This window comes from Marmota flaviventris, chromosome 9 (assembly GCF_047511675.1).
Source record: "Marmota flaviventris isolate mMarFla1 chromosome 9, mMarFla1.hap1, whole genome shotgun sequence".
NCBI classification, from domain to species: domain Eukaryota; kingdom Metazoa; phylum Chordata; class Mammalia; order Rodentia; family Sciuridae; genus Marmota; species Marmota flaviventris.
The window spans coordinates 3,843,492-3,858,088 of record NC_092506.1 but is presented as its reverse complement, the minus strand read 5'-3'; the positions used below and the strand labels follow the sequence as shown (position 1 = coordinate 3,858,088).

Here is a 14,597-nt window from a genome sequence, read left to right as displayed (position 1 = left end):
GCTACGGAGCTCCATCCCCAACCCTTTCTAAAATTGTTTTGTGAGACAGGGTCTTGCTAAGTTGCCCAGACTGCCCTCCCACTTGCCATCCTCCTATTTTGGCCTCTAGAGTAGCGGGGATTGCAGGTGTGTGCCACAGGGATTGCAGGTGTGTGCCCCAGGGATTGCAGGTGTGTGCCACAGTGCCTGGCTGCTCTTGCTCTTTTTTGTAACAACTCACTGTCTTGGGAACCAACCAGCATCTCAAGAGAATGATGTCACCCCTCCAGCCCCCTCCCCACCTCATCTCCTCCCATTAGCCCCTTTGAAAGATTCTACCATCTCTGAAGACCACCAGGCAGGGGACTAAGCTTCCAGCACATGACCCTTTGAGGGTCAGACCAAACCAAACCCTAGCCATAGCTATACCATCCAGATGCCTTCCAGAGAGCAGCTGGCGGCCTCTGCGGCAGCCCCGTCTGCGAGATCAGACTCTGGGTATGGTAGTAAATCTGCTTCCTCCGGCCCTGCTGTACAGAGTCTTTAACAGAAGAACTGGACAGAAAGCTTTTCCATCTTCATTGTTTTCTGATAGAGCCTTCTGAGGCTACCACCCAACTCCGAAATGTGCTTCAGACAAAAGCTTTTGGGAAGTGGTTTATTGGGTGGTGTGGAGCAAAGCCATTTCAGTTTCCAGAAGGCAATTCCTCACCATCTGTCTCGCCTTGGCTTTATCGAAGTAATGTGCTTGGGAGGTTTTCCTAATGATAAAAATAATGCACATTCACAATGAGGTATCTGGAAGACACAGATCAGCACAGAGGAAAGGAAAACTCTAACCACAATTGTGTGTGTGCGCGCGCGTGTGTGAGTGCGGAGAGAGAGGAAGAACTGGAGAATGAATTGAATACAGAACACTATTTTCATCTATAGATATGGTTTTCTTGACAAATTTGATATGAAATTTAACTTCACTTTTCAAAAGTATATCATACAAAACTTATTTTGTTAAAAAGTTCTATTTAATTAATAAGTCTAGAGCTTCCAAATACAAGATGATAAATTTTAAGCAATACATTCTTTACCTCAACAGGCTGTTTTTAAATTTTTTCTGTTTAGTTGTAGATGGACACAATACCTTTACTTTTATTTATTTTTATGTGGTGCTGAGGATCAAATGCAGTGCCTCACAGCTCCTAGGCAAGCGCTCTGCCTGAGTCTGCAGAGGCTGTTTTCTGAATTAGGTACACACTGTGGATACTTGTTTTGATCTTGATTTTTTACAGGATTTCCCTCCATTTATAAAAACTAGGGCATGCTTTACATATCAGCGTAGTTGGGTGAGTTTTGCCAACAGTACACAATCGAGTCACTACCACCATGATCAGGATGCAGAATTATGCCTGTCATTAGGCAGTTATCTAAACTATGACCGTGACAGCCAAATTTTCTGTGGCTTGCAAGTGCATGATTTAAACCATCTCTTTTTATGAGACATTTAGGTTGCTTACAGCTTTCCTCTTACTGATTTGCAATCTGGGGGAACAAAAGTTCATGGGAATGAATGAAACCCAGGATTTCCTGAAGCAGTACCCATAGGGCTTCTCCCTTCTCTGTTGGAAAAACTTGAGTGTTGTTCTTCTCTGCGAAGCTCCCATCATGCAGTGAATGAACAGTTTACTCTGTTCAACTACATTTTGGCATTGTGGTGATAGAGCCTGATAGAACCTTCTGGGCTCTATGAGGACATGGGCAAGATGATTAAGCAGGTTACCTGTGAGAACACCTGGGATTCTTCTTCCCAGGCCCTCGACCAGGGGAACTGGGGACTTGTACAGAATTGATTTGAGGTACAAGGGGTACCTGCAGAACACCTCACAGAACATTTGTACAACTTTAAAATAGCAAAAAGCTGAGAGCCGGAAGTGCATTTATGAATGCACATTTATGCAGTTAGTCAACATATAATGAATAAATATTCCATAAATAATGAACAACAAAATGAATGGAAGGAAGTGCACCCGAGCCTGGTGTGTAGGAAAGTCAAGCACACTCGGTGCCTGTTCTTGGCGAACTCGCAGTGTGGGAATCACGAATCGACCTGGGAAGGGATCACCTCCGGCCCTCTCACCCCATGCTGCCTTCCTCAGTTCAGGGGCTCTGGCTGCTCACCACCAACTGCACACAGTGACCCCTGGTGAACAGCAAAGATGCCTTGACATTTGGGTTTGCAAAGAATGTGTGCTCTTCAGTTTATTAAAGGTACATTTATTCATCTCCGTGCCTGCAAGATTTAGCCCAGGTCTTGGCACACAGTAGGCGTTTAGAAATGTTTGCAGGGAGGATAAAGACGACCCGAACGAGCAGGGGCCTCCAGCCAGGCTGTCAGCTCCTCGGGTTTCACTTCCACCTCAGCACTGCGTCGCAGGCCTGGGTCACTTTCCCATCCTACAGCGGAGGCCCTGAGTCCCAGGCGAGCTTCCCGAGTTGCCCAGCTTCCTGAAGCAGGGGAAAAGGAGCGGCGGGCAGGGGAGGCCGCTGGGCCTGGGCTCCGCAGCCGGCCTCTCCACACACCGCCAGGAGCCTCAAAATCGCGCGCCGCTCATCTCTGCCTCCCCAGGTACAGCAGGCGGCGCTCAGTGAGTGGGTCTTGCGTGGACACCGCGTCCTTCCGAGCCTGAAGGAACAGTTCGCAGGAGGCCTGGCTCGCATGGATGGCTCCGCGCGCTCCCGACTCTGCGCAGCTGACCGCAGCGCCGACCAGCTCCCGGTACCGCTCGGGAGAGCGGGGTGGACGTACGTTTGCGAAGTCTGTTTCAGCGCCTGACGCCCGCAGTCGCCGGCTAAGTGCCTCGTGACCCCGCGGCCGCCGGGACAGACCTGGGACAGCGCCAAGCGCCCGGGATCCGCGGTGCGAGGATCCCAGCGACCACCTGAGTTCGCACCTGCGGCTCCGCCAGCCACCGCCGGGGCGCGGCCTTAGGGCGGGGCTCCGGGCCAGCCCCAGCCAATCAGCGCAAGCGAGGCGCAGCCCGCCCTCTCCTGCGGAGGCAGCGCGTGCGCACTCGGGCCGCGGTACTCCGGACCCCGGGGCGGCGCTGACGCTCGCGCCGACGCGCCGGACGTCGGGCACGTCGACGCCGGCGACGCGCCGCCGGGCCCGCTCCTCTGCGCTCGCCAGTGTCCGGCCGCGGGCCGGCCTTCGTGACTGGGGCGGCGGGCCCGGGCCGCGCGTGGGGGCGCGGACGCCGGCCGCGGGCCGCCTTCGTCGGCCCCCGAGCTCGTCCGGAGCGCGCCGCCGCCCGCGCCCGCCGCGGAGCCTCCCGGCCGCGCCCGCCGGCGAGCAAGGTGAGGAGCGGGAGACCGAGGCGGCGGGCGGGCGGGCGGCGGTGTCAGCGCGGACGGCGGGACGCGAGGCCGCGCACCTGTGGCCGCTCGCGCGCACCTTCGGCCGGCGGGGACGCGGAGGCCCCGCCAGGTGCGCGTCCCGGAGGCCCGGGCGCCCTCGCAGCTCGCCTTCCCCGGGGTGCCCTCCGCGCCGGCCCGGCCCGCGGACCCACGGCTCCCGGAGCGGACTCGGTCCGTTCCGTGGCCGGGAGCTTACGTAAGTCAGGCCGCCGCGGCCGTCGGAGAACACCTCTCCCGGCCCTCGGCCAGTCCCGGCCCGTTGGAGCCGCCGAAGTCCGCCCGAGAGTCCCGGGAGCGCCGTTGCCGGGCCGTGCTCCGCCTGGGAACCGCCTGGGCGGCCGGTTCGCTCCCCGTGACGCCGAGAGCCCGGCACCTGGGGCGACGGGCAGTGCCCAGAACCCCGGGGTGGCCCGCTGGCCCTCCTGCCTGGTCGGCGCGGGGCTGGGTGCTGCCGCGGGAGCCGCTGCCCAGGTGCGCGCCGCTTGGCTGCGCTGGGAACGCGGCTGCCACTCGGGACGCACGGCAGGGATCCTGCAGGTGCACCTTGTGGGGACCCTGTTCTGCACTTCGTGACTTGCTCGGGTCTGTGGTCCCCAGATGATGTGCGAGGTGATGCCGACCATCAGTGAAGCAGAAGGTCCCCCCGGAGGAGGCGGGAGCCACGGGTCCGGCTCCCCCTCGCAGCCAGACGCGGATTCCCACTTTGAGCAACTCATGGTCTCCATGCTGGAAGAGCGGGACCGGCTCCTGGACACGCTGAGGGAGACTCAGGAAACCCTGGCGCTGACCCAGGGGAAGCTGCACGAGGTTGGCCACGAGCGAGACTCCTTGCAGAGACAGCTCAGTACCGCACTGCCCCAGGTAGGCCCCAGCGCCGGGCTCCCTTGGTGGTGTCTTCTTGGTGAAGGCAGTAGCTGAGTATTCCTGCGACCTGTGGAGTGGTGTTCCCGGTGTTCCTAAGCACACACAAGTCCCCAGGGATTAGACTGCTTAGGGAGCGCAAACTGGTGTTCTCCGAAGTCATGTGCAAATACCTCATTGCTCTCATTCCTGTCTTGGGGAGCCGCCTAGATTTGGAAAAATGCTTGGAAGTTTTTATAAAAAGGCATGAAGCAACCAAGCTCTGGGTGTCTTCCGTCTGTCAGGGCCTTTTCTCCCTGAATGTGGCTCTCTGTGGCTTCTACCTGAGGGACTGTGTGAGCATTTCCATGGGTTTTTTCCAATTTCTAATGAAGTTGGATGGACAACTGAGTTCACAGAGATGTTTTCACAGTCCACCTTTGTCAGACATTTGTGCTTTGTTTATTGGCACTGGGGATTGAACCCAGAATCCAGGGGTGCTTTGCTACTGGACTGTGTCCCTGGCCCTTTTCACTTTTTATTTTGAAACAGGGCTCTATAATTTCCTGAGCCTGGCTTTGCAGGGGCATTCCTCTGCCCTCAGCCCCCGAGTTGCTGGGATCACAGGACTTTGCATTGCCTGGCTTACTTTGTTTTTGTAGAAGACCAGAGGTTGATTTCTTAGGATTTTTTTTTTTTCTTTTCCTTTGCAGGTGAGAATTTTAAAGCTTGTGACAACTGAGGTTGTTGCTTTAAGAATGTTACATTCAGGCTGGTGTTTCAAAGCCTTCTCTTACAGAGTTAAATGAGAATTTAATGGTAGGAGAAGGGAGAGAGTGTTGAGGAGAGATATAAGGTATGTGGCACGTGGCACCATGGGAGTTAAGTAGGCTGCTTGGGTGGTTGTGAGCTGTCTGGGTGCCATTTTACTCATTCATAATAGGTGCCTTTATGGTGTATATGGTAGACCCGAGCCGGCATAGGCTGGTGCTCCCGCTGCAAATGAATGATTACTACTAGCCTTAATGTGTTTCTTGGCTGTAGTCAAGTCTCCTGAAAGATTCATAAGCCAGTGAACTCTCTTTTTAGAAATGACAATTTGATGTGAGTGCTATATGTTCCCTTTTTGTGGGGTTAGAGAATCATTAAGATTTTTCTGACTAAAATCTTATAAATTAAAAATTTATTTAGGTCAGATTTTATTATTGCAGGCCTAAAAGTGTTGGCCAGGATTTTATCGCCCATATTTGCAAATTTCTGGTTGTTTTGTTTTTGTAAGTGTAGTTTTTGGTGGGGAGTACTGGAGCTCACACCACGTGAGTACCCTACCACTAGGCTACATCCCCAGGGCCTTTTTATTCTTAGAGGGGGCTTATACTTGGGATCCCATGCCTCAGTCTCCTCGGCAGCTTGGATCACAGGTGTGGGCACAACATGCAGCTTTGTGTTTGTTTTAATGTCATCTGAGGTGCACACACTGAAGCATTTGTCTGATACTTGTGTAATTGGTAGGGTACTTTTGGGGAAAAATAGGTGCCTAGGACATGGCAGGGAAGCGACAGGAGTTTTATAGTCTCAGGCTGTGGGCATTTCTACACCTGCTGGCGAGATGGTTGCTCACTGTAGCAACCTGGAAATGCCAAGCTGGGTAGATAATGTGATGATGCCAACAGTTGATGTCACCACCTGGTTCCAGCATTTCAGAAGCACAGGAACCATGAAGTAAATTTCCTGAAATTGGGCTCATCTTTGGGTGGCTAATAGAGTGACCACCTACCTAGGTCTATGCGTCAAGTGACTGCATGTGTCTCTCGGCATGTCAGATGAGGAAGTCAGAGTATACTGTAAAACATCAGCTGTGCTATAATCCCAGAAATGTGGGAGCTGAGGCAGGAGGTTTGCAAGTTCAAAGCCAACCTAGGCAATGTAGCAAGACCTTGTCTCAAAGTGAAAAAAAAAAAAAAAAAACAGCTGGGGATGTAGTTCAGTGGTTAAGCTCCCCTGGGTTCAATCCCTGGCACCAAAAACCAAACAAACAAAAAACCTGTGGCATTCATCAGAAACATTCACAGATGTGAGTGTACATCTCAGTGAACTTTCCACAAAGTTAACGCTGTGGATCAGTAGGCAGATTAGGAGGTGGGATGTCACCAGGCTTCCTGCAAGTCTCTCCTGTTATTCCAGTGACCCTCCCCCAATTCTAAAAAGGATCTTGACTTTTTTTGTTTGGTACTGAGGATTGAACCCAGGGGTGCTTTACCACTGAGCCACATCCCCAACCCTTTTTATGTTTTATTTTGAGACAGGGTCTTGCTAAGTTGCTGAGGGCCTTGCTAAATTGCTGAGATTGGTCTCAAACTTGGGATCCTCCTGCCTCACCCTCCCAAGCTGCTGAGATTACAGACATGCACCACCCCACCTGGCAGAATGATTTTGACTTTTTATTGTTGATTACTTTACCTGTTCTTGGTTTTTCTATAAGTAAGATGACATGTATATTTTCATTTATTGATTTGTTCACTCAACATTATGAAATGCACTTGGTCATTTCCTGTAGCATGCTTGTTGTCAGAGTATGAATATACCATGATTTGTTCTTTGTACTGTTGTGAATGTTTGGTTGTGCTTTTATAAATGCCACCCTGAACATGCTTGTTTTGTGTGCAGGTGTGGTAAATTTCTGTGGCGCGTGTATAGGGAATGTACTTTAGAGGTGATGGTGTGTGCTTTGCTCAGCCTTGGGATATACTACCAAAAGTGGCAGTGTGACTGTTTGCTGCCACTCGCAGTGTGAGCAGGCAGCTATCCACAGGTTGGTCACACTGGGTATTGTGTGTTCCTGTGGGTCAGCTGTCCTGCGGATGTCTGGGTGTCTGTCTAGCTCACGCTGCCTGGATCTGCTGCTTCCTGGTGAGCAGAGTGTGCAAGGGCTGGAGCTCTGCAGTGGAGTAAGTTCAGTGCGTGTGTTGTCTGGGCTATGTATTTTGTTTGAAGGAGTTCTTTACGTATCTCAACACACACACCAGACTGTTTTATACTCTTGTGTTTGCTTTTTCACTCTCAGTAGTATCTTCTGAAAAGCAGAATTTAAAATTTTAACATGCTTTAGTTGATCTTTTTTTTTTTAGTGATGTTTAATGCTCTTTGTACCGTTTAAGAAGTCAGCTAGGCTAGGTTTGTGAAGATACTATCCTGTGTTGTCTTGTAAAAGCTCCACTGTTTTATCTTCTGTCTGAAGTTGATTTTGTTTGTGGTGGGAGACAGGCCAAAATTTTTTTTCACCTCTGGATATCTGGTTGACACAGCTTTGATCCATGAAGAAGACCATCTTTTCCCCAGTGCATCACAGTGCCATCTCTTTCATCTCATCAGGTAACTGTGAACATATGATCTCTTTCTGAACTCTGCTGCCTTGACCTTTTTTGTCGTATTTGCACAAGTACCATCCTGTAAACTACTGTAGATTTACTTGGTCTTGAGAGTTGGTCGTTTAAGTTCTCCACCTTTACTCTTCAGGATTTTCTTAGCTGATCTTGGTCCTTTGCATTTTCAGATATATTTTATTTTATTTTATTTTTTTTAAACTTTAATATTTATTTGTTTTTAGTTTTCGGCGGACACAACATCTTTGTTTGTATGTGGTGCTGAGGATCGAACCCGGGCTGCACGCATGCCAGGCGAGTGCACTACCGCTTGAGCCACATCCCCAGCCCCATTCAGATATATTTTAGAATCTTCTTGGCAGTCTCACTGCAAAAAAAAAAAAAAGTGCTGGGATTTTAATTGGGACTGCATTTAATCAGCAGACCAGTGGGGGAGAAATGACATCTTTTTAAAATATTGATCCTGTAATCCAGACACATAATAGCTATGTAATTATTTATTATTTTTATAGAGAGAACTGATTCTTTGCATGTTTAGAAATTTTTCCCCCCATGTGCTGTAACCATTTTTCTTTTCTTTATTATACTGGCTGAGAAATTTAGTACGGTGTTGAAGTGGTGAACATAGTGTCCTTGTCTTCTTCCCAATAACCAGGGAAAGCTTTTACCATGTCACCTGTAAGCGTGATCATTATTGTAGGGTTTTTGTAGATATTCTCTATCAAAATATAAAAATTCTTCTTTATTTTTATTTTGCTGAGAGTTTTTTTTTTTTTTAATTATGAGTGGTTATTGAATTTTTTACATTTGTTTTTCTGCATCTTTTCAAACAATCGTGCTTTTTCTGTTATTTGATGATACAACTTTTTAAAAATTTTTGCAGTCCTGGAGATTGAACCCAGGGCCTTTTATTTGGCAGGCAAGTGTGTTGCCACTGAACTCCCAACCCAGTTTGACGTTTTAAATTTGCAATTCTAGAACAATTCCAACATGATCTCTAGCTTGTTTCTGTTTCTGTTTTTGTTTTTGCTTTGCAATACTGGGGATTGAACCTAGGGACACTCTACCACTAAGCTACATCCTTAGCCCTTTTTATTATTTGTTTTTTGATACTAGAGATTGTACCCAGAGGTGCCTTACCATTGAGCTACATCCTTAGCCCTTTTTATTTTTTATTTTGAGACAGGGTCTTGCTTAGTTGCCCAGACTGGCCTTGAATTTGCAGTCCTCCTGCAGCCTCTTGGGTAGCTGGGGTTACAGGCACGCGCCACTGTGCCCAGCTTGTAGTCTTCTTTTGCTGGGTTTATTTGGTGAGAACTTATATAGGATTACTGCCTCTGTACTCATGAAAGAGACTGACTGATGATTGTGCTTCCTGTATAGTCCTTGTTTTGTATCAAGCTTATGCTGGTCTCATGAAAAAAAGGTGGAACATTTCTTGGAAGACTTCCTATGAACTTGGTGTTTTTCTCTACAGATTTTTGGAAGAACCAGCTGGTATAGCCGTATGAGAAAGAAAAATTTTAGAATCAATATTATAGGTAGAAGTCATTAGTCCTACCTATATGCAGGACATTTGTCATTTTAACTTATAGGGCTTTTCACTGTATCACTGGGTGTGATCATATATGGCAAAAAGTCAAATTAGGAAAAACTATTGTCATCATCTCAAAATATCTCAAAATACATTTAATGAAATACAAACATACTTTTGTGTGACAAAAGCCCTTTACCAAAAGGATGAATATAAGTATGTTATTTTCTAACATAATGAAGGATGTGAAATCCAAGTCAGGAGCTTTCTCATTTAGCAGGGCATGGTGGCGTATGCCTGTAATCTCAGTGGCTTTGGGCCTCTGAGCAACTTAGTGAGACCCTGTCTCAAAAAAAAAAAAAAAAAAAAAGAAAGAAAGGGAAAAAGGAAAAAAGTGGGGGGGGATGGGATGTGTCTCAGTGGTTAAGTGCCCCTGGGTTCAGTCCCTGGTGTGGGGGGGTAGGTAGGTTGGTTTCTCATTTAAATTAGAATGAGATGATGATCTGTGGTAGGTAGAATTTGAAGATGAATTCCAATTTAATTTCCTTGGTATGCATATCTCATATAATTCCCTCCCATGGAGTGTAAGCCTGACTTGTGAATATGACGAGATTCTGCTTCTCATGATTAAGTTACTAATCATTTGACTTTAGTAGAAAAGGGGGTTATCCTAGTAAGAGTGGTCAGTAGAATTTATGATCTTCAAAAACCATGAGATTAATAATGTCTATTACTATAGGTTGTTATTTGGTGGTAATATTTAATGCGGAAATAGAAAATGGAATGGACTATGTAATCATCATTGACATAAAATAAAATAGTATAATTATAGAAGAAAAGTTCTGTCATGGGCAATTGCTATGATTTTATGGTTTAAGTGTGACCCAAAAGTTTTATGTGCTGAACGTTTGGTCACCAGTATGGTAGAATTGATGTGGTAGGACCTTTAAGAGGTGGGGCCTACTGGGAAGTAACCAGGTCACTGGGGACATCAGCCTTGGACAAGTGCACTGTAGTTCCTTGGGACTCTGGTTAGTTTCCATAAAAGTGGGCTGTTCTAAAAAAAGCGTGCCTGGGCCTGAATCTCTCCTCCTGTCTCATACATGTTCTTGCCATGGTGCCATCTGCCATGTAGCTAGAAGGCCCACACCAGAACCAAACCATACCAGTGCCATGCTGTTGGAAACACCTTTTCTTTACACATCACCAACTTCAGGAATTTTTTTATAGGAAGAAAATACTGTAAGTGAATATTACTTGAACTAGCCTGAGTAATGATACATATATATGTGTCAAAATTAATAAGCTACTAAAGAACCCAATTTGTGGCAGCAATAAAATATAAAAATATGCTAATTGAATAATATATTTTTTTAGTTTAAAAAATTATAGGTAGCAATCAGATTTTTCTGATATTTCTTTTTATGTCTGTTAGGCAAGGCATTTTTCCCACAGAGATTTGTCCAGACTTCCCAGTTTATAAGTGTAAAGTGGTTTATTGTACCGTTATTATCTGCGAGATCTGTAGTGACGTCCCCTTTTAATAATTCTTGATGTTGGCAATTTGTACCTTGTCTCTGAAATGGCCTTGCTAGGAGTTCGTCAGTTTTATAAACTGCCAGAGAACCAATGTTGGCTTTATTTTTCTATTTCACGTTTATCGTCTATTTCAGATTGTGTATTCTTTTCCTTCCTTCCGCCTTGTTTTTCATTTGCCATTCTTTTTCCTAATTTCTTGAGTAGAAACTCCACTGATTTCAGCTTTTCTTCTTTTTTGTGTATTCAAGGCTGTAAGTTTCCCTCAAGCACAATTTCAACTGCATCCCACAAGTTTTTGATACGTCAAATTTCACTATTTGTATGCAAAATAGAGTCTGATTTTCACTGTGGTAAGTTTTTTAATTTGTAAAAAGTTGTAGAAGTACCTTGCTTGGTCTTGTGATATGGGGGGTTCTTGTGGTCTGCTGATTTCTAGTGTGATCCCTGAGTACACGTTGCAGCCCTTCACTGCCTGAGACGCACTGGCTCTCCTAATGGCCAGTCCTCGTCACTACTGTTACGTGCTTCCTGAGCACTTGAAAATAGTGAGTGTTGATGCACAGCCTTCTCTGCTGTGCCTGATCAGCTGTGCTAGTCGTGTGATTCAGAGCAGTGGCCTCTTTAAAGCAGAAAGAAATAGGTGAGATTAAGTTTAATAATATATTTTATTTAGCTCTCAAATCCTGTCATTTCCATGTTGTCAACATTAAGCACAGGCATTTTGCGTTCTCTTTACTGTGCTACCTCTTTAAAACCTGGCGTGTACTGTGTGTCTGTCGTGCAGCTTCAGGTGGAGCAGCTGTTTAGTGTGTGTGTGGCTGTGCACAGGCAGCACGGTCACACCCGGCTTTCTTGTGTATTCATTCTGTTAGTTACCGAGAGATGTATTACTGTGATGGTGGAGCTGACTATTTCTCCTCTTAGCTCTTCATTATTATGTGTCTTAAGATTGTTCTGGGTACAAACTCAGAACTTTGATCCCCTTGGTAGAGGCAGCGTGGTCAGCCTGAGGAGTCCCCTGTCCCTGGCACTGCCCAGCGTTTGCCACATCAGCTTTCTTCTCTGGGTGTTTGCCTGTGATCTTGTAAGTAAGGTGTGCCCCTGTGAACTGTGGGTGGGTGGTGTCGTGGTCATTCTGACAATCTTTGTCTTTTAATTAGAGTCTCCTCCACTTAAATATAAGTGGTGATCCCCACCGCCACAGGCACCGTCACCGTCGTGCCCCTGGTTTCCTGTCTTGGTCCTCGCCTTCCTGTAGAAGCGCCAGGTGTTTAACAGCTGCTCTTCCCTGTTGGGTTGGGGTGCCGTGCATTCATGCCTAGGTAACGGTACGCTCTGGATTGAAGCTTACCTTCACCTTCCCTCCTCCCTCCTTAGGCACTGCAGTCAGTCTCCCACACCTTAGTGTCGCGCAGCTGAGCTTTAGATGTGTTTTGGCACTGTCAGGTGGTTCCTTGCCTCCTCACAGTTGGCAGGTGACGTCTGGGGGACTGCCTCTGCCCCAAAGGAGGACCTTCATGTTTCTCAGTCCCGTCTGTTGTTGCCTGAGTGGGTTCTTTTTTATGCATTTTCCTCGTTGTTGTTTGAGTTCCTCTCTGGGTGTCCCCGCTCTGGCTCCCATCCTGGCTCCTCACTGTCCTTGTGGGCTTGAGCGTGCTCCTGGGGTTGTCCCAGTTAGGTAGAGCCTCCCTCCCTGGCTTTCAGCATTTTCTTCCTGGAAACGTTTTGGCCATGGACTGTGGACACTTCCTACTCGCGTTTTGGCTCTGCTGGTCTGAGGGTGTTTTTCTCTGTGTGCCCCGGGCTTTTACCCTGTCCAGTGTGCTTCCTGCGCTCCTTCCCATATGTCTAGCCTTTTCTCATACTTCTGATTAGACACATTCTTGGTGACCTTTCTTCCTGCTAGCCGATCCTCTCTTCAGCTGGGTCCAGTCTGTCCAATTTAGCCCTAGGTTGAGTTTTTAAATTCAGTTCTAGAATTTTGGTGCTTGTCTTTTAGTTCTCTAGTGAAACATTTCCTTTTGTCCGTATAATTTTGAACATTCATAGTTTGTACCTGATAACTCTGATATTCAGTACACCGCTGGGCCTGTGTCTAGTTCTTTCCCCAGTCCTATTTGTTGATACATACCTTTTTGTATGCTGTCTTCCTCCTGTCACCTGAAGCCCTGGAGTAGGGACAGAAGACCCCAGTTCAGGCTGGGACTGAGCCTTGTGAGGCTGGGATTCAGGTTCTGTGAGCCACAGCCTCGGCCGTCTGCACCCCATTACCTCCAGATCTCTGAGACCCTGGGGCATTGCCCCGTGGGCCTCCTGCTGGGGGTGCTGAAGCCCAGTTCTCATCTCCCTGGCCTCATGAGACACCTGGAAGCCTGCTTCCCTGCCAGGTTCCCATAGGATGGGGCCCGTTTTCTCTGTCTGTCTTCCCCTGGAGTCCTCTAGCTTTGGCTGTCAGCCTGTGCTCCAGTTTTTGTCGTCCAGCTACTTGAGGTCATCCCGCGCTCTCTTAGCCACTGCTTCCTAAGGCTTTCTGCTGTTTTCTTCCCAGCTTATTGTTGTGCTGCCCCATGCCCTGAGTGTGGGCTCAGCCACAGTAGGCTTCCCTTTGGTGTGGACACAGTAGGCTGCCCAGGGAACGTACGCTTTGGATTGAAGCTTGCCTTCACCCCTCTGGTTTGTGGCTGCCTGTCCAGCAGACTTAGCAAGTATTCAACTTTTCTACTCCTTGGTGGGTTGACACGCCACCAGCTGGCTACCCAGTGCGCTCTCCACCTGCAGCCATCTGTGAAGGTCCCAATGAATCTGTCAATCATCGCCATTCCATATGGGAGCAGTGCCAACCCGTGCTTGGCACTCATTGTTCAGTTTCTGATCATAATCCTCACTTACCCCATCGAAAGACTGTCACCAGGGGGCCCAGCGCAGGTCCTTGGCTCCCCCGCTCCTTGGTTGTCCCCTGTGTGGGATGTCCCGACCTGTTCCCCTGCCCCGCCCGCCCAGGAGAGGGCTGCAACAGCAACTTGTCAGTGGCAGAGGAACAGCTAGGGACCTAGACAGGTTGCCCTGTGCTCTCCTTGAGTCAGTCACTTGTGGAGTTTTCTTAAAAAATTACTCCTTTTAGGTTTTGCTCCAATTTCAATTTGAAGTTTCAGCTGTATTGTTTTTATTTTTTGTAGTTGTAGGTGCCTTTTTTTTTTTTTTTTTTTTTTTTAGGCGGTGCTGAGAATCGAACCCATGCTAGGCAAGCGCTCTACCACTGAGCCATAGCCCCAGCCCTCAGCTGTATTTTCAAATGTAGATCTTATTCTTAAAGTCTAGTGCAGTGGCTTTATGGTCTTTTTGAAAGTAACAAATGAGATTTTTTTTTTTTTTAAAGAAAGACCTCTCTCTTGGAGATTCCAATATATAAAAACAAGAAAAGACGATCTGTTCAGGTTCTGTTGTAGATGGGGCCCATCTGGGTGTCTCACAGCGTCTGCTCATCCTCGAGACAGGAGTCCACAACTCACAACTGTAAGGAATAAAAATAAAGAGCAGTCTACTACGTCAGTTGTGTCCACCGTCCTAGTGGTAGTGGGGGTGTGCTGGTGGCAGTGTGGAGTGTGCTGGGGAGGCTGGAAAGGCATGCAGGCAGAGCCTGCTGAGAGGTGCTGTCCCAAACTAGGACTAGCACTGTAGGAGGGATCCCAACAAGCACTGCACAAGCGGGCAGGAGTGAGGACGCTCTGGCGAAGCGCAGTGGGAGGCCAGGGAAGGTGCTGGTAGTGCTTGGAGGTGTTGGGCTGCCCAGCTGGGGCAAGGGTGCTCCCCAGCACTCCGCAGTGGTGCTCCCACAGCGAAGACTCATCTGCCCCAAATGTGGGGAGCAATTCTGGTGTGAAGAGCCAGAAGCGCTTCTCAAGCATGCCTGCAAT

The 14,597-nt window shown here is 48.0% G+C and overlaps 1 protein-coding gene across 4 annotated transcripts in view; it reads left to right on the top strand.

Annotated features, from left to right (window-relative positions):
* The first annotated feature begins 3,264 nt into the window (after positions 1-3,264).
* Positions 3,265-14,597, top strand: part of Ppfia1 (PTPRF interacting protein alpha 1) — an 89,315-nt gene continuing 77,982 nt past the window's right edge. For all 4 annotated transcript variants that reach the window (XM_071615970.1, XM_027944216.3, XM_071615969.1 and 1 more), the window contains exons 1-2: positions 3,265-3,327; positions 3,985-4,248. In XM_071615970.1, the coding sequence (XP_071472071.1) occupies positions 3,985-4,248 (264 nt within the window). In that variant the 5' untranslated portion in view covers positions 3,265-3,327. The remainder of the gene's footprint in view (positions 3,328-3,984; positions 4,249-14,597) is intronic.